The 18,113-nt window shown below is 44.5% G+C and overlaps 1 protein-coding gene across 1 annotated transcript in view; it reads right to left on the reverse strand.

Moving 5' to 3' along the window:
• Positions 1-18,113, reverse strand: part of LOC146187110 (uncharacterized) — a 151,646-nt gene that overhangs the window by 43,115 nt on the left and 90,418 nt on the right. Inside the window, exons 23-30 of the mRNA XM_084608182.1 lie at positions 18,073-18,113; positions 16,930-16,974; positions 16,080-16,133; positions 8,231-8,329; positions 6,780-6,941; positions 5,692-5,889; positions 2,250-2,303; positions 523-684 (exon numbers count right to left, since the gene is read on the reverse strand). The exon at positions 18,073-18,113 is cut by the window's right edge and continues 67 nt beyond it. Coding sequence (XP_084464308.1) covers positions 523-684; positions 2,250-2,303; positions 5,692-5,889; positions 6,780-6,941; positions 8,231-8,329; positions 16,080-16,133; positions 16,930-16,974; positions 18,073-18,113 — 815 coding nt within the window. The remainder of the gene's footprint in view (positions 1-522; positions 685-2,249; positions 2,304-5,691; positions 5,890-6,779; positions 6,942-8,230; positions 8,330-16,079; positions 16,134-16,929; positions 16,975-18,072) is intronic.

An 18,113-nucleotide genomic window follows, 5' to 3' on the forward strand; every position in this document is an offset into this window, starting at 1 on the left:
CACTTTACAATTGAGGTGTACTGGTAGACTGCTGCTCATGACTTTAGGGTTCCGACCTTAAAGTTCCCACAAATGCTCTTCGCCCCATTCTTATATTCTCCTAGTCTTTTCACTCGCCTAGTTCGGGCCAGGGGTTTGTACCTTGTTATTCTAAATTCTTCTGCTCTACCGAGGCTATTGCATGTTACTTTGCAATTCTAAATATTAATTTTTACGCTCAGAGTTTGGATATACCTCCCTCAATGTGGTCTTGCAGTTCGTTTCCTGAGTTAACTGCTCAAACAATGCCGTCAGTCATTAGCTGATTGCTGAGAAATGTTTCGTTAAATTTTATTACTGGTTGCTTGTACTTAAAATAACCGGATGCCTATGAACTGCTTTGCTTCAGGACTATTCACCATTTCACATTAATGCGGAAAAATTTAATTGAATGGAACTTTGCACATCAGCTGTCCAAGCACACGCACGTCGAATAAATCAATCAGTGTTCTCTGGCACAAGAAAATTGAATAGGACACCCGCCTTTTCTCCAGGCTCTCCGTGTAGTCCGGGTGGTCCCACTTGGCCCTGTGGTCCCTGATCACCCGTGCGCCCGGGTGGGCCTTCTGGTCCGGGTGCCCCCTGCTCCCCTCGGGAGCCCTTGGATCCTGGCTGGCCGGCGTCTCCCCTACGCCCCGGAAGACCCTGTGCAAAAGGTGACAGTTTGGCTCCGCTGTTACCACCGTCGGAATTGAACGAAGCGGAAAGCACGCGTATCTCGCCTTGCATGCTGACAACTCTCCAAGTAATGCGCGTCCGGAAGAACAGTGTACGACACTCCACTTTCTGCTCATTGCCACGGAGAGATAACATGCGTGTTCTGGCAGTCTGAGTGGATTTTCTCTTAACATATGTTTACAGGTTTGACTTCTATGTTGACGATTCATGGTGACTAACACTCTCAATGGAAATTCTTCGAGCTACATGGACTTCTTCTAAGGCGCAGAGTATAGCTTTCAATACACCCCAAGGACTAGGATAGGAAGCCTAAAATAATTATTTGTTGCGTTCCAAGACTTACAACTTAACGGGTGCCTTCACTGTACACTACTCGCCTATTAAAATGCAAACGATGTTGCCTAACGAGTTGTGACGAGGGGCGTAAATCAAAATTAAGCAGTGCACATAATCCATTAAATTCATAATTAGTTTTAGATGTTAGTTGCCCCACCATGGCAGCTTAATAGGACGAAAAAAGTAGGGGTAATGGAGCTATATATTATAACCAAATATATTATTTGTTTATAGACTGAACGCAGCTGTTTGGTTACTGAAACAAATTTTCTGTTCTTAAAAATACTGCAGCCTACTACCCACATTATACGAATACAGAACGCTAGAATTACCGCATTTTGCTTCTATGGGTTTTCGCTATACGACAAAATACTGTGGGAATGCAATAGAGCTTCAGGCGACTTCAAACATGAAAATGCTACACTGAACGAGACGCGCCAAAACATTTCGTTTGTTCTTTTCCCTCATATCTTTCTTGACAGAAGTCTTAAGGTGACTCACTCCGATTAAACGAGTCTTCATCTTCATCAAAGCCAGGACTTGAAGCTCGTGAGTGCGGATATATTTTTAGATTTCTTCATGCACAATCCATTTCGCAGAATGCCATTTAATGATACAGGTCATGGTGCGGATATTTGCAGCACAGTAAAAAGCGAACGGCATTTACCTGGCAACGCCTAATTGCCAGCGAGGTCATTATTGACCCCAGCGCCTTTAGTTCCCCTTTCTGTTCCTCAATAAATATGTTGTCTCTAGCGAAGTAATTTGGTCACTTCGTTTTTTCTGCGCAGTCGATACCGCAGAAGAGCATGGTCGAGGACCTACGTGGAACAACGATATTCATCGTGCATGAGCCGCGCCACCTTTGTATAAAAAAATGTCCCTTTTGAGTGCAATCTCGCGTTTTTATTTGCAGTAACCTCACTGAGCGGAAGGCGTCTTCCACAAAAGTGCTTCGCGAAAAAAATATACACATCTCCAATGAGCGTCAGCAAGAAGTCGATTACTGAGTGCAAAAAAGGAAGTGAAATCGGCAATAAAAACGAAAACGCAAGCACAGCTACCAAAACTAACACGCATACGGTGATTCCATAGAATTGGTATCGTTAGTCCTGTTTCAAAATTGTCATTGTCATAGGCGAGCACAAAAAGCGGCGCGCGTTCTATGCAGTTATCTCGCATACGGGCATACGTACCACCAATCCTGGAGGTCCAGGATGTCCCTTGATGCCTTTTTCTCCAGGAAGTCCCTGAAGTAAAAAAGGAGGAAGGAAAGCCGCTTACATGAGGAACCGTGCAGAGCACACCAGTAGGAGAGAGAAAGAGTGATAGCCTTATATAAATGAAAAAAAAAACGTAGAATATACAAATTTCCCTGGTCCATTAAATAAAGACAGCACCAGCTGCTACTTCCCGCGCATGGCAGGCTACCAGCTGATAGCCAGCTGGTGCCCAAGCAAAGGGAGGAGAGAATCCTTAGAGTTTATAATTACATACGGTCACGCTATAGAGCCGATACTATGTTCAATAAAGTTTTTCATAGATTTTTCTCGACAGTTTGAGAACAGGAAGGTGGTGAAAGCGCCGTTTGGTGCACTTCGGTACTCTGTGTGCATAGCTCTTAGCGACGATGAGCAAGTGAGGACAGCTGGCCAAGTATGTCAGCAACAACGGTACCTTGCGCCTAAATTACCTTGTGTGCAAAATATAATACATTCAAAATCATCATCATTAGCCGGACTATGACCACTGGAGGGCTAATGCCTCTCTCACATCCTTCCAATTAGCCGCGGTCCTCTGCTAGCTGCATACAATTGACCATGCATCGCCAACTTCCTACTCTCATCCGCCCACCTTTCTACTACCTTCCGCTACGATTTAATCCCCTTGGTATCCAAATTTGTTACCGTTTTGGGACCATCGGTTACCCTCTGTTCGCACTACATGCCCTGCCCATGCCTATTTTTTCTTCTTGAGTTCCATTAGAATACATTCTCAAGTTATTTCTCTAACCTACTCAACGCGCCTCTTATCTCTTAACGTTACACCTACCATATTTCGTTCCACACCTAAGTTGTTCTCAATTTGGGTAGAATCATTACAATGTGATTTTCCAAATTATCATTTGTCTCAGTTGTAATGTGTCTCAACAACATAGGCGCAAATAGTTAAATTAATGCTACGTCGGGTGCTATGCAGGCTTATTCATGAGTGGAGGTGACACCGAAAAGCAGCTTCAATAGCCCTTCAAGAATGCCATTAAACCATGCTTCACTTTGTGTTGACCGAGTGGGATTTGAAAAATACCCTAGCATTTGTCGTGTCACAAAACACGAAAAACTGCAGCTTCTCGCCGGTTAGCAAGCCAGTAATCGTTCACTGCATGCATTTAGGACAAGTATGAGTTGTTCGAAGCTGAGCAGTTGTGACTGCGAACGAACACAATTCAACTTTTTTTTAATTATTTTTTGTCAAATCTTTCGGGAAATACACCTTGCGTTTCCAGCACTAATATTGGATAGGTCTAAACATCGAACCTTTCATTCAGGCAACGACGCTAGCTTTTAAATTTGGCAGTCTTACTACAATGCTCCACGTATAAGATCTGGACGGCAAGAATATTTTATTGCTGTTAAGGACAGCCATCAAACCACCAACAATAAAAAAAAACGAAGCAAGAGATCATGAGTTTAGGTCACTCATATTATGCCTACCCTCCAAACTTTTGTATACAACTCCTATCTGAGTAAGAAAACAGCTCCCTTCCTCTCCTCACTAGAAACGCGTACCTGACGCGTGAAGAGAAGCAGAAAAGCGTCGCCATTTCGGCACTGCATCAGCATAGTTGAATTAGCTACATAATCCGCACGAAAAGACACAATTCAGAGGCGTTCACTTGCAGCACTGGCCAGATCTTGATGCGCGTGTGACCGGGAAATAAGCACGCATAACACATAACACGCGAAGCATAGCTCCAGCTTTACAAGTTCAAAAACTAACACTTGTTCTTCTGTCGAATATTACATTTTTTCTGAATTCATTCTTCATGAATCAATATCCTTTTTTCCTTTTTTTTTTTGCCGCTAGCGCACGGTGCTTTGCACTTAGACTGCTATAAACTAAAGAAATCTTTTTAGCACCCCTCCTCCTTTTTGTCATATTCTGTTTCATCATGAACTTAAAGTGTGTCGTTACGCGCTTTGACTGCCTGCTTTGCGCTTTCTTTCTTTTTTTTTTTTTTTTCAATGATTACGCCATATCTCCGTGATAAAGCATCAACAAGTCTCGCGTTGCAGTGCTTACTGGCCGGTTGCTTCCCTCACTGACCTCCACTTCTCTGGAGAGCTCAGGTGCAGATATAACTTCAATTTCTGTATTGCAGTTTCATGCCTAAGCAGACGTTTGTAGCGTTGTACGATTGTCTAGTAGAAGGTTTTCATGAAGGCGCTCACAGTCCTCTGTCACTGCTGGCGCTACATAGTTTATCACATGCACAATAGAGAACACAAAAAAATTCGTCCACACCGGTGAAACGCAAGGTGAAGTCTTTTGTGTTCTCGATTGTGCATGAGATGAACTATACAGCGCCAGTAGTCCAGACATTCATGTCATCAACTAGCGTCCGCAAGCGCGTTTCACTGCGCTCGAAGTTTTTCTCCCGTGAAATTTTTCTTGCCATAATAAACTGAAACGAATCAACAAAATGAAGAAAAATAAACTCAATAAATTTAGTTATATCAGTTAGCATTACTAATAATAATAATAATTTGACGATAAGAATCAATGTGCAATAAATTTGACAAATAGCGTTTGTAAGTTTAACCACTTATCAAACTTGTATTTTCACATCATTATAACATCATGAGCAATGTAGATAGTAGATTGTTCGTTGCAGTAAGAATAAAACTGACCAAGTTCCGTGCTTAATTTTTCTGCTTTGCATGCGCTTTTTAACGTTACGTACGTGTCCACCATTTGAATGTGCGTAGCGCGCAAGAAATATTTCCTCGTATTCGCAGCCCTTGAAATTAGCGCGTTAACCGCTTATGTGTGTATTCTTACAAATTCTCGTTCTTCTGTTCTTAGTGCATTGTATTTATTCGTTCTTGTCTATGCAATGCGACCGAGTGATGACTGAACATTGAAAGCAAAATCCTCCCCTTTAAACTTTATAGTGCTGTTTGAACTGAACATTGGCAGATGCCTCTATAGGCTGCATTAATCTTTATTCTCTGTCTCCTTAAGAAATCCGCTGGAATAAAACCATTTTCATGGATTGATTGGTTGGTTCAAATTTAGGAGATGTCGCTGTGCTTGTTCTCAGGGAGGCAAGTCGACACCAGATAGATAGAACATTATTAGCATCAATGTTTAAAGGGTTGTTGAGAAGTATCAACTAGCTTTTATACCTGCAGTGCTGAGTATTTTAAGACTAACTGATTATTTTCTATTCATAGTCCCATTGCAATCATTCATCGAATACTGTCTTAGTCGTTCCCACTGCTTGGTAACTGAGCATGTCATAGTTCCCTCGATACGACAGCGCTTCTGCGATATCTACGCAGACATCGTAAACTAAGGTTTGAAGAGCCCTACATTAAATAATATTAAATAAAGCGGAGCCTCAAGGACACCCACTCTGGCACCGTCGTGTCCCGGTGGCCCAGCCTCTCCGCGGACTCCCTGCGGACCGGGCAACCCGGCGCGGCCCCTCTCGCCAGGGAAGCCTCTCTCTCCCCGGTCGCCGGTGGTGCCTGGGGGACCAGGGGGACCCGCCGTTCCCGGCTGGCCCTCTTTTCCTGCGGGGCCCGGACTTCCCGGCAAGCCTGGCAGACCCTGCGAACGATGCCAGAAAACGTTATAATGAAGTGCAGAAACAGTAATAAGGGCGAGATAGGTTTAAGTTCACACTCAAAAAAGCACCTATTGATATAAAGTATTGGTAGCACGCTCCTTGGCAAAAAATGCACGCAAACATGACGCCCCGCCCTTGATTAAGGACGACAATAAGCATTTGCACCCTCCATGTGAGGTTATCTGCTGGCATATAGTGTGGCATCTGTGTCTTCCCACTTATATAATGACCGCTTAATCAACATTTTTTCTCCCTTGGCTACTGAAGAACGCGGAAGCAAAATATGCGGGCGTATTACACCATTATTTATTTATGCCAAGAAGTGACAGCCAGTACCGAGAAATACAGTGGCGGTCCCGCACGTTCGCTCACTGTCACATGGCGTTGAAAAGGTGGTACTTAGCAGTGGCGAACAAAAAGCAAGGGAGTACTTTCGTACCCGCCTGCGCAAGCCACACAAAAGAGCAAGCTGAACGCAGGCTGCTTTGTTTCATATAAGAATGCACAATGCGTTGAGAACACTGGGTAAACCGCATGCTCCCTTCCCACGGGTACATATGTGTAGGGAACATCACTGACTAGCAAATGTGAGCTTAATAAGCCATTCTTAGTCATGTATTCGTGACAGTGTTGCGGTAAGCCTGGTCTGAGTAATGCTTCTAGTTACATTTTAAAACGTCAATGATACAACAACCAATGATGCGAAAATCATAAACATTAGGCACGAACACAAAATACAAATAAATAGCCATAAAACTTAAAAGTCATAAAACAATACCTTGCACTTGCACCAAAAGGCCTTACTCTCCTGGTCAAGGGAAACGTGTGCTCGGAATTTTGAGTGCTGAAGCGTTCAGCACAAAAAACCAACCTGGAATCCTCTGGCGCCCATGGGTCCTGGCAGACCTCTCTCGCCGGCATCTCCGGGACGGCCGGCTGGACCGGGCGGCCCCGTCGCCCCTTCTTTGCCGACATCCCCACGGGGACCCGCCGGTCCTGGAGGACCCGGACGACCATCAGCGCCAGCTTCGCCCTGCGTGCGCGGAAAAAACGACGTTGCGCCCAAGTTCGCTTTTTGTGAGGAGAGAGGAACAAATATATACATTCTCTCCTCGTCTATAGCCAGCATTCAAGAACATGGCGAAGCATTGCCGACTTAATTCAACCTATTTCATGTCACAGTTTCAGCAGCACCGACCTGCATCCAATAGTAATGTCTTAGCTGCAGTAAAAACGATCATACCGGTTTTGCAAACAGAATATGTACTTCCATCTGTATTGCTCTTACAAATCGGGATGGTCAGCTCAATAGGCACCAGAGGAGCCTTTGTAATAACCTTCGTTATTTACTGCCATTAACCGAGCAGTACCCGTGCGCTGAGTGATGCAGACAAACAGCATACTATAAAACTGTGATAGCACTCGTGGGCGCCGTGTAGTCGTATAGCGATTGTGGGGCATGTTGACTGGCAATCTGTCAGCTTCATTTTGGGGTAGGTACCATCGCAAAAATTTGTCGTGATCGATTTTCTATTCCATACATTGGCATGCCCTCCAAACCACTCCTTGAGGACGGTGCACCCCAAACCGTCCGCAGTGTGCCAGCATCCTAGCGCAATACTGCTGGTGAAATGTTCCACAGCTTGGGAAAGGACGAGGGTTGGGCGTTATGCGGTAAGGTGTTGGAACACGTAAAGGAATGCATGCCTGTCAATAACAACCGAATGGGTTCTGATACAGGTCACCAGAGAAAGAGAGAGGGAGATAGCAAGGGGGAAAAAGAATAAAATGCATTCACCATGTAAAAGCATATCATGAATCTCGTTTTTCCAGTACCCGGCAGAATAAAGTTTTAGGGTGGTTTCATCTTTGCAGTGCTCATTGATATGGGGCAGGAATTTGGTGACGCAAGAAAATACCTGCTAAATTTGGCCCAACCCTAAACTGTAGAAACAAAATTTACGAATAAAATTACGCCTCCTGAAAAAAGCTACCGCTGCATGCAAGTTGAGGATATCCTATCTGAAATCAAAATATATATGGAATAGAAGCTTGCGAGAAGTGTAACGCAAAAAAATACACTTGACGATTCCAGTGGCACGTGTGGATATTAAGGGCGCTGAGATACAACCGCCAGGTGATATCGATAGGGCGCGAGGCTAGGCAGGTGTTGCAGGCGCAGGACAAAGTTATTTGAAGGTCAGTGGAAGATTCCTCCACAATCTAGAGGACGATGACGGAACAATGTTGATCACTGCACTACATCTCACACCAAATTTGTGTCCAAGAGAAATATTTCTTTAGCTGCAATGCGTCGCTCACCTGATCTCCTTTGGCTCCGGGTAAGCCGGGCAAGCCTGGCAGTCCCTGCGTACCCTGGATGCCTTGTTCGCCTGGCTTCCCGTCGGCTCCTGGCTGACCCTGCGTTACGCCACAGAGAAAAGAAAGTTCATTTGGATGATTCCAGGCTATCTCCTCTGAAACATCCTCTACCATTTCAAGTTCCTGGTGGAAAACTAAACGGCGCCGATGACAAAATTTGATTCATATACATGTACTGTCTTTGAGACAAAAACACATGGAAGAAGTACCGTCTTTGCCAAAAGTAACCAGGCTGCATGTTTTGCTTCTCGCTTCAATTTTAAAGCCGACATGAATTCCCAGAGCATCACAACTTGTTGAGAAGTGTGGACAGGAGCTCCCTTTTACTTTGGACAGATATGCTGCTTCAGAAGAGGCACTAATTCTCTGCTACGCGACTGGGAAGCAGAACACGCAGCCTGGTTACTTTTGGCAAAGACAATACATACATTGAAGGCGATTGTGGTGAACATACTTCTCTTCTTGTCTTGTCTCCAAACTTATAGTGCGTATATGTTTATCGGAATTCCCGAGTAACCTAAAATAAAGACGATTTTGAAGTTTGAAAAAGCATTTCAACAAGCGTGCACCTTCATAACAAACATCGTCCTGTAGTATTTCACCTGTATCCAATACTGAAATGAAAAGGCATGCTGAGATTTCTTCAACAACCTTAGGACTTAGTGAGGGAAGACGCATATCAATGTTTATCTTCGGGTGCTAGAGCACAGTTGTATAATACTGCATTAACGGCTAGTGTCCCTTTTACTCCTTGAAATAAAAGAGGCCCGTAAATGTTTCAATGCTAAACTTTCACGCACGTGGCTTTCATTCAAGGGGGCTTTGAAAATGATATTTGCACAGACAAGTGTTTGTCCTCTTCGCAGAGAAGACTTCGTGCAACTGCAGAATAGAATACTAGACAGATGAACGTTTCGGTTTTAGTTCAAGAAGTGTGTATTCTCTTTGACAGCATGATGCTTAGAACGTGTAATGATTACACGTTCTAAGCATCATGCTGTCAAAGAGAATACACACTTCTTGAACAAAACCAAAAAGTTCATCTGTCTGGTATTCAATTTTGCAGTTGCACGAAGTCTTCTCTACGAAGACTTCTTAGTAGCCGCTTCAGTTCAGTTCAGTCGTTCAGTCGTGTCCGACTTTTCGTGACACTATAGACCATGTCACGCCACGCTTTCCGGTCTCTCACTATCTTCCTAACATCACATAACTTCATCTGCAGTGCCTCGAGGATGCCATCTAACCATCGCGTTCGCTGCCTACCCCTTCTCCGGCGACCCTCAACCTTTCCCAACATCAAATCTTTCTCCAGCGACTCCTCTCTTCTCATCAGATGACCATAGTAGCTGAGCTTTAACTTTAGAATTTGACCCTCCAATGAGCAGTCAGGGTTTATGGTCGACAATATCGACTGATTTGATCTTCTGGCAGTCCAAGGAACCCTCAAGAGTCTTCGCCAGCACCACAATTTAAACGCGTCAATTCTTCGGCGGTCAGCCTTTCTCACAGTCCAACTCTCGCATCCATACATCACAACTGGAAACACCATAGCACGAGTTATACTGATCTTGGTTGGCAGACTAATCCCTCTGCTCTTTACTAGGCGGTCAAGGCTAACCATTGCTCTCTTTCCCAAAAGCAGGCGTCTCCAAATTTCATGGCTGCAGTCTCCTTCCGAGGTAATTTTGGAGCCCAAGAAGCGAAAATCTGTCACAGCTTCCACTTCTTGTCCCTTGATGCTCCAGGGCTTGATAGGGCAAGACGCCATGATCTTTGTATTTTTAATGTTCAGTTTAAGCCCAAACTTCTCACTCTCTTCTAGTACGCGAATCAGAAGTCTCTTGAGTTCCACTTCACTTTCTGCCATTAAAGTGGTATCATCCGCATATCTAAGGTTGTTGATACGTTTTCCAGCAATCTTCACTCCAGCTGAAGACTCGTCCAGACCGGCCTTCCTCATGATGCACTCTGTATATAGGTTAAATAGGCAGGGCGACAGTATGCAGCCTTGCCTCACTCCTTTCTCAATCGGAAACCAATCAGTAAGACCATGCCCAGTTCTGACTTTGGCCTCTTGCCCTTCATACAGGTTCCTGAGGAGACAGATGAGGTGAATTGGAACTCACATCTCTTGGAGAGCTTGCCACAATCTGCTGTGATCTACGCAGTCAAATGCTTTCGCATAATTCATAAAGCAGGAATAAATGGGTTTCTGGAACTCTCTTGCTTTTTCCATGATCCAGCGAAGGTTGGCAATTTGGTTTCTAGTTCATCTGCCCTTGCGAAACCCAGCTTGCACGACCGGAAGCTCCCGATCCACATACTGCTGCAGCCTACCTTGAGGATTTTCAACATCACCTTGCTAGCATGCGAAATAAGCGCGATCGTGCGGATGTTGGAACAATTTTTGGCACTGCCTTTCTTTGGAATGGAGATGTAAACTGACCTCCTCCAATCCTGTGGCCACTGCAGGGTTGTCCAAATCTTCTGACATAATGTATGCCGAATGTTAACAGCGTCATGGTTGAGGTTTTGAAGCAACTCAGCTGGAATGCCATCAATTCCGCTAGCTTTGTTCTTAGCAAGGCTGGTTAAGGCCCATTCAGCTTCACTCTTCAAGATGCCTGGCTCGAGATCAGTAATCACAACCGTCTTATGTTGGGTTTGCACATTCGGGTCCTTCTTGTACAGTTCTTCTGTGTATTCCTGCCACCTCTTCTTTATCTCTGAGGCTTCAGTGAGGTCCTTGCCTCGTTTGTCCTTTATCACGCCCAGTTTAGCACAGAAGCTTCCCTTGATATCTTTGATTGTCTTATACAGAGCTCTTGTGTTCCTTAATTGGCTGTTGTCCTCAACTGCTTGGCACTGTATGTTCAGAAAGGAATTCTTATCTCTCCTTGCTATTTTCTGAAAATGCGCATTGAGAGCCTTGTATCTTTCTCTTTCCCCCATAACTTTTGCCATCCTCCTTTCCTCAGATATTTGCAAAGCCTCTTCAGATAACCAGTTTGTTTTCTTGCATTTCTTTTGATTTGGAACTACCTTAGTAGCAACTTCCCTTATTATATCACGAACATCAGTCCACATCTCTTCGGGCTCTTTGTCTTCTAGATCTAATTCTTGAAACCGATTCCTCACTTCCACAGCATATTCTAATGGAATTTGATCCAGATCATACCTGAAAGGCCTTCTAGTTTTCTGCGTTTTCTTCAATCGAAGCTTAATTTTGGCAACAAGAAACTGATGATCGCGGTGCCATAATCGGCCCCAAGCCTTGTTTTTACTGCTTGCATAGCGCTTCTCCATCTCTGCCGGCAAAGAATATAATCGATCTGATTCCTGTACAGACCATCCGGTGAAGTCTATGTGTACAGGCGCCTCTTGTGCTGTTGAAAATGAATATTCGCTATGGTCAGGTTGTTTTCTTGACAAAACTCTACTAGCCTCTGCCCAGCTTCATTTGGCTCACCAAGACCGAACTTGCCTATAATTACGGAAATTTCTTCACTCCCGACCTTTGCATTCCAGTCTCCTATGAGAAAAACGACGTCTGATGATGGGGTGCGGTCTAAAAGGTATTGTAGGTCCGCATAAAATCTCTCAACGTCAGCTTCTTCAGCAGTAGTGGTCGGTGCATAGACTTGGATAACTGTTATGTTGAAAGGGTGACCTTGGATCCGAAGTGAAATCATTCGGTCGTTTTTGGGGTTGTACCCTAGCACTGCTTTGCCCATTCTTCTGTTTACTATGAGAGCGACCCCATTCCTTCTCTTGGATTCATGCCCACAATAAAAGACATAATGGTCGCCGGAGTTAAATTCTCCCATTCCGGTCCACTTGAGCTCGCTGATACCCAAGATATTAATGTTCAATCTGTCCATCTCTCGCTTGACAACATCCAGCTTACCTTGCGTCATAGGTCTTACATTCCATGTTGCTATGTGATATATCTCCTTGCAACATCGGATTTTCCGGTCGCTTCCCGACACCTCCACAACTGAGCGTCCTTTTGGCTTTAGCCCAGCCGCTTCATTCGTCCTGGAGCTAGTAGGAATCGCCCTTTGTTCATCCCCAGTAACATGTGGGACGCCTTCCAACCTGGGGGGCTCATCTTCCGGCGCCATATCATTAATGGTATTGTGACTGGCCATAGGGTTTTCTGGGCAGGAAATTTTCAGGTTGCCATTACCTTCTCCAGTGAATCACATTTTGTCAGAACTCTCTGTCATGACCTGTCTATCTCGGGTGGCCCTACACAGCAGAGCTCACGACTTCATCGAGTTTCGCAAGCCCCTCCGCCACGACAAGGCAGTGATCTGTGAATGGGAGTAGCCGCTTAGGCACCGCCTAAGAGTTGACGTGGTAGCGTGCGTGTTTTTTCTGACACGTTTAGCGATTGCTGGCACAATTTCAATGCAACAGCGCATTTTCCGGCCGGACGAGATTTATACTCCATGGCAAGCAATTCAGTTCAGTTCAGTTCAGTTGTTCAGTCGTGTCCGACACTTCGTGACCCTATGGACTATATCACGCGCCACGCTTTCCGGTCTCTCACTATATTTCTAACATCACACAGCTTCATCTGGAGCGCCTCGAGGATGCCATCTAACCATCGCGTTCGCTGCCTACACCTTCTCCGATGACCTTCAACCTTTCACAACATCAAATCTTTCTCCAGCGACTCCTCTCTTCTCATCAGATGACCAAAGTATCTGAGCAAGCAATTAGCAGATGTTTAACTCTTCTTGAACAATTAAGAGATGCGAAAGCGCATTGTATGGCGTGCGTTGGCCTGTTTTTGCTTTGTATAGTTAAGCATTGAGAGGCTGGCTCAAAGTTTGCCAAAGTAGTAAACCTTCGCTGTACTGTTTTACTTCTTGCAGCAAATATAGGTATTTACCATCCTGACCCATTTTGTTTTCGCTCAGTAGGAACTGCAAATACAAAATACATCGCACAAATGTTTGAGAACATTGTGACATCATAGACCCACGTCATATTTATTCCCGTGACACAGCGCCACAAACGCCAGCGTAATTGCCACGTAACTATGTCTGCGGCTGCCTCACACTAGGATTTCGTCCTCTATATGGACGTCTCCCAAGTTCTCTTCGCTCCGCAGAACCTGGATAAATGCATAACTTAATTTTAAGGGTGTTTTAGAAGAGCTTCTCTTCGAAGGAACAACAAAATGCGGATGTGGGCGTCCGGACGTAGCTTTCAGCATTCGATCCCATTGTAATGCCTTCTGGCCCCTAAAAAGAAATTAATTGAGACGAAACATCGCCTCGGAAGAAATAGGCTTTAATCGACCTACAAAACATGCATGTGATACGGGTAAAATGGGCATGCAGCAGCCAGTCACATCCAGTTCTCGCCAGAAGTCAAATAAAGGACACTAAACGCTGGCGCGAGAAGCCAGCAATGGCAGCTTTAATAATTTTGTCAGGTTGTTCAGGGTACGCATTATTTGATAGCCGAGGTGGATGTCTTCAAAGTTGAGAGCTGGGCTGAAAATATGTATGAAGCCCAATTTATAGAAGCCCGCTAAATCTGTTCGCTGGCGTTCACAACGTCGCCACCTTGGTGAGAACTTCATTACGGTGTGAGCTTCATTGGTGTGAGCGTCCAAGATCAACCGCTCGATGGTACTTGCTGTAAGATGTCCGCGCCGTCCCGCGGGAAGTCGCGTCCATAGGACTTCTCGGTTGGACCCGTGGTCCTGTCGGCGTTGGTATTTGGCCTTATCGGCCCTTCCTGGGCGAGCCTATGACTGCCTATATCCCTAGCCCGTACTCCCGTATAGGCGCTCTTCCTCACGCCTTCCTTTCCTCTTATCCGGCTGCTGCCCGAAGTTGCCACGCCATTGTTCTGTCCATAATCAGCGTCTAAACAGGGAAGTGATTACTAATCAGCGTCGTCATGTCTTCCCCTAATAAGACGATGGCATGGTTATTTAGGAATATATGCGCTGACTGGTCGGGCTGCGCGCTACTTTGCAGCTCTGTGGCTACCAGTTTTGCTACCATCCGATACCACCCACTCGATGAACAGTAAGACGGCGTGTGGAGGAACGCCCAACGGAGTTTTGGGCAGCCGCTGATTATGGCAGTGAAGAAATGTATTGTAGCTCTCATACCGCCTAATGGATTGCGAATGAACGTGAACACGCAGCTGAAAAACCAAAACTTGCGCGCAACTATACATATAGTATTTGGGTTTCCTGAAATGGCCGATCTTGAGATCGCAAAAGTCGCGCTACTGTCTATTGACCCATTATTGTGCAACATCAAACAGGTGTCACAAGGACAGGCCCAGTCCGATACAGGCGTCAGAAATATGGTGCCAGTTGCCATTAAACACTCTCCTAACGGCACCACGTTTGTCATTCGATGTGACGGGAAATTCCCAGTATTGTTTTGTCTTTACACATCTGAGCAGATCGAGCGAATGTTAACGATGGAAATAAAAATTAGTCCTATAAGCTCAAAGTAGCCTTTATACCAGCGGGCTTTGGTATGCTTAGAAGGCGCTTCGAGGGTATATAAGCAGGACGTCGCACGACAATATTGCAAAAAAAAAAAAATGACGATAATATCAAGGTAAGCAACAGCCGTACTCTCTGGTTTCTGAGGACGACACTCGGATCCGTATTCGGATTGTTTCATGGACCACAAATGTTCACGGGATGCAAGCGTGCAGAAGAAAGAAATTGTTTCGGCGCTGTCACATCATCCAGTCGCCTTAAATGATCTATGTTAGAAAGGCACGTTCTATGCGCTGGTAACGATATCGCGCAAAGGAGTTGCAAGGCACAGCTAGAATAAAACATTCTTCGGAACTCGCGCTTTGTAAACATAAGCTATCGATAGTAAGCTGTTAATATAGTACAGTGTATTCCACATAACCTACAGCAAAAAAACTAAAACTTGCGTGGAAGTTTAAAGAATGTTGCATTTATAACTGTAACTTATGTGAAATCATCAGATAAGAGTGTATGGCGGCCCTGATAAAGAGTACAAAATGGTACAAAACTCTTTGGCAATACATAGTTGACGCCCACTGCATTAGAGATAACTCTTTTCCGGCAGTAGAGCATCATAGAATTCATTTGCCTTTTTTTATTTCAAACGCGGCGAAAACAAAGCTAGGATAAATGCGTTTTTCATAGCACTGCAAATAATTCAAATCGTTGTTCGATTTTAAGCTTCAAGCACCACTTTTTTTTTTTTTTTTCAAATTCATATGTGGTTGTTTTCTGTTCACCGTACGCACCGTGCATCACTGTGCGTAAGCAGGTCAGTATGTATTACTCGTCTTCCACACGCGTTTGCCTAATTTTGATAAAAGCGTTGGAGTGGCCTTTCTGGCCTGTTTTAAATTAGGTTCAAGGGGCTGTGCGCGTCCTCTCCCAAATACAACTTTTAATTTATGTCACTGAATCGTCAGGATTACTTCAGATCTGCTTTATATAGCAGCCATGAAAGTTGTAAGAATGGGGAGAGCATCTGGCTAAAGCATTCAATGTGAGAGGTGAATTCAGAAGAGAAAAACTTTTCCTGTCCTTTAATATTTTCGATTATTGTAGTTCAGCGTCTTAATACTTACAGACACATCAACTGCGTAGGCGTTGAAATATTGCATTCAAATGACTGTCTTTCGTTCCCTTTTTTGTTTCTTGGTTCGCCAGCTCAAAAGAAAGAAAATCTCAAGAGAAGTTGAGGTAAAGGTCTACAAAACAGTCCGATAACATAGCTTTGAAGTGAAACTAATCAATTACGCGACTTACCCTCTCGCCAGGAATGCCGTCCTTTCCAGGAATGCCAGGAAGTCCCGGGGAGCCCTACGTAAGGAAATGAGGAGGGGAAAAGACAAGTTTAAGATGACTGCTCCCGGTTGTTTGCCAAAACGCGGATGAAAAAGGGAATTAATTTTAGCCGCATGTTTCCTCAATGATCTCAACTTCGCTGCTGACAACAGGGATGTAAATGATGACGGGACTAAAATGTTATGTATCCCCAACTAACTAGTGTTAATTGTTACAAAATTCTTCTTTGACCCTCCTTCCACTTATTTACATTAACTTATGAACATTTTAATTAGATCTTCACACTTGACCGCGATGTCTTTTGCAGTGCTTTCAGCTTTGGCCGCACGCTGAACAATGTCTATTAGAGAAAACAAAATACTGAATTATGACAAAAAATAAAAAACCTTCGGTAGCCCACTTGTCGTTTTCGTAAAATAGCTTCACAGCTGTGAGTGCAGTAATCTCTTAAATGTGCTTTACCGCCTGTTGAATGCACATGGGTCTGCTTGCTTTTTATTTTTTCGTCATCATAAAATATCCCATCTATTCAGAACCTCTATAAAGCATTCATTTCTATATGACAGCACAGGGCCCAGATGTGTTCCATGAAATAGCATTGATACTTCTAAGCCTCCAACCGCGACTGTTGCACCCGTTGTAAAATCAGGAATGTGCGTAGCCAAATAGACAAATCGCTCATTCCTAGGTTGACGTAATGCGAGTTCTCAAAATAAGTCGCAACCACAGTGATAGACACCTCGCACAAGGTTTTAAAGAGTGTCCGAAGAATAATGCATTACGTTTGCGTGCCGACGGTATAGGTACTTACTCGAAGGCCTTGAAGGCCTGGCGCTCCTGGCCTTCCAGCGTCGCCCTGAAAACGTTGAGGATAGCAGAAAAAGACGCACATTAAGAAGCACGCTAGACACAAGGCACTGCAATGAAGTCATATACTTATAAAAATAGACAAATGTTTCGCATCGACTAAGGCTAGTGAATATACCTAGTCGTGTCATAGTTAGATGTCATGATGCTTGCAATAACGGCCGAGTGAGCTAGACAGCGTGGTTTCTAAATAGATAATTCGTTCTCTCTTAGGACTAGCGGTTCGTCATTATTTGACATGTTGAATGAAGGAAGAGCTCAGAAAGTAGGGATCCATGAAGACCTGAACTCCACTGTCATACGAAATGTGCAATACAATATCGAGCAATTACAGGATGCCTTGCTCTGCGTAGCCATATTTGTTCTAATTTGGCTTTAACACTTTCGAATCATTTTTTTTTATATTTCTGGCTTCATTCGCCCAGTCTCTGCGCTACTATGCATCATTCGCGTAACATTTTCTCTGCCATCTATGCAGATAGATGTCTACGCGCATTGTGTGCCATAAAGCGAGCAAAGCAAACGCGCCAGCGAGTGAAATGACTCAGAATAGCTCTTTTCTGCGACCAATTTCAGCCTACGTGTCGTGTATCTTGCTCGTGGCACATTATACATGATAACTAAAGTATCCCACTTCCTCTTTACCTTTCACTTTCCCTGCGTCATGCATACTTCACCAAGGAATAAACAAACCACAACTCTTTGAAATACGTGAGATAATCACGCATTATTCAAATGGAGCCTGCTGCACGTCTTTTGTCCATACAGTCATAATTTTTTCATAAGCCTTCCCGCCGAGGCGCTTGATCTTTCTTCATGAGCATGCTGATTGACATATTTTAGTTACTGCTCCAAAGGAAGATTTTGCTTTGGTTTGATCAGTTTTGACATTCGAAGATAGCACAGGCTATGAAGAACGCCGAAGTGGAGGTGTGAGCGCGGGGGGGGGGGGGGGGGGGGGGGGGGGGGGGGGGGGCTTTGGATAATCTCCACCCCCTGATGCTTCTTAACACGCGCTGACATAACCCTCAGCGTGAATGGTGAAAGGTAGTTACCGAGACGTATCACACGGATGATGTGCACTAACCGTGGAGCCCTTGGGTCCTTGTGGCCCTTGAGAGCCCCTCT

Source organism: Amblyomma maculatum, chromosome 6, assembly GCF_055883805.1.
Source record: "Amblyomma maculatum isolate TAMU_Amacu chromosome 6, ASM5588380v1, whole genome shotgun sequence".
In the NCBI taxonomy this organism is placed as follows: Eukaryota; Metazoa; Arthropoda; class Arachnida; order Ixodida; family Ixodidae; genus Amblyomma; species Amblyomma maculatum.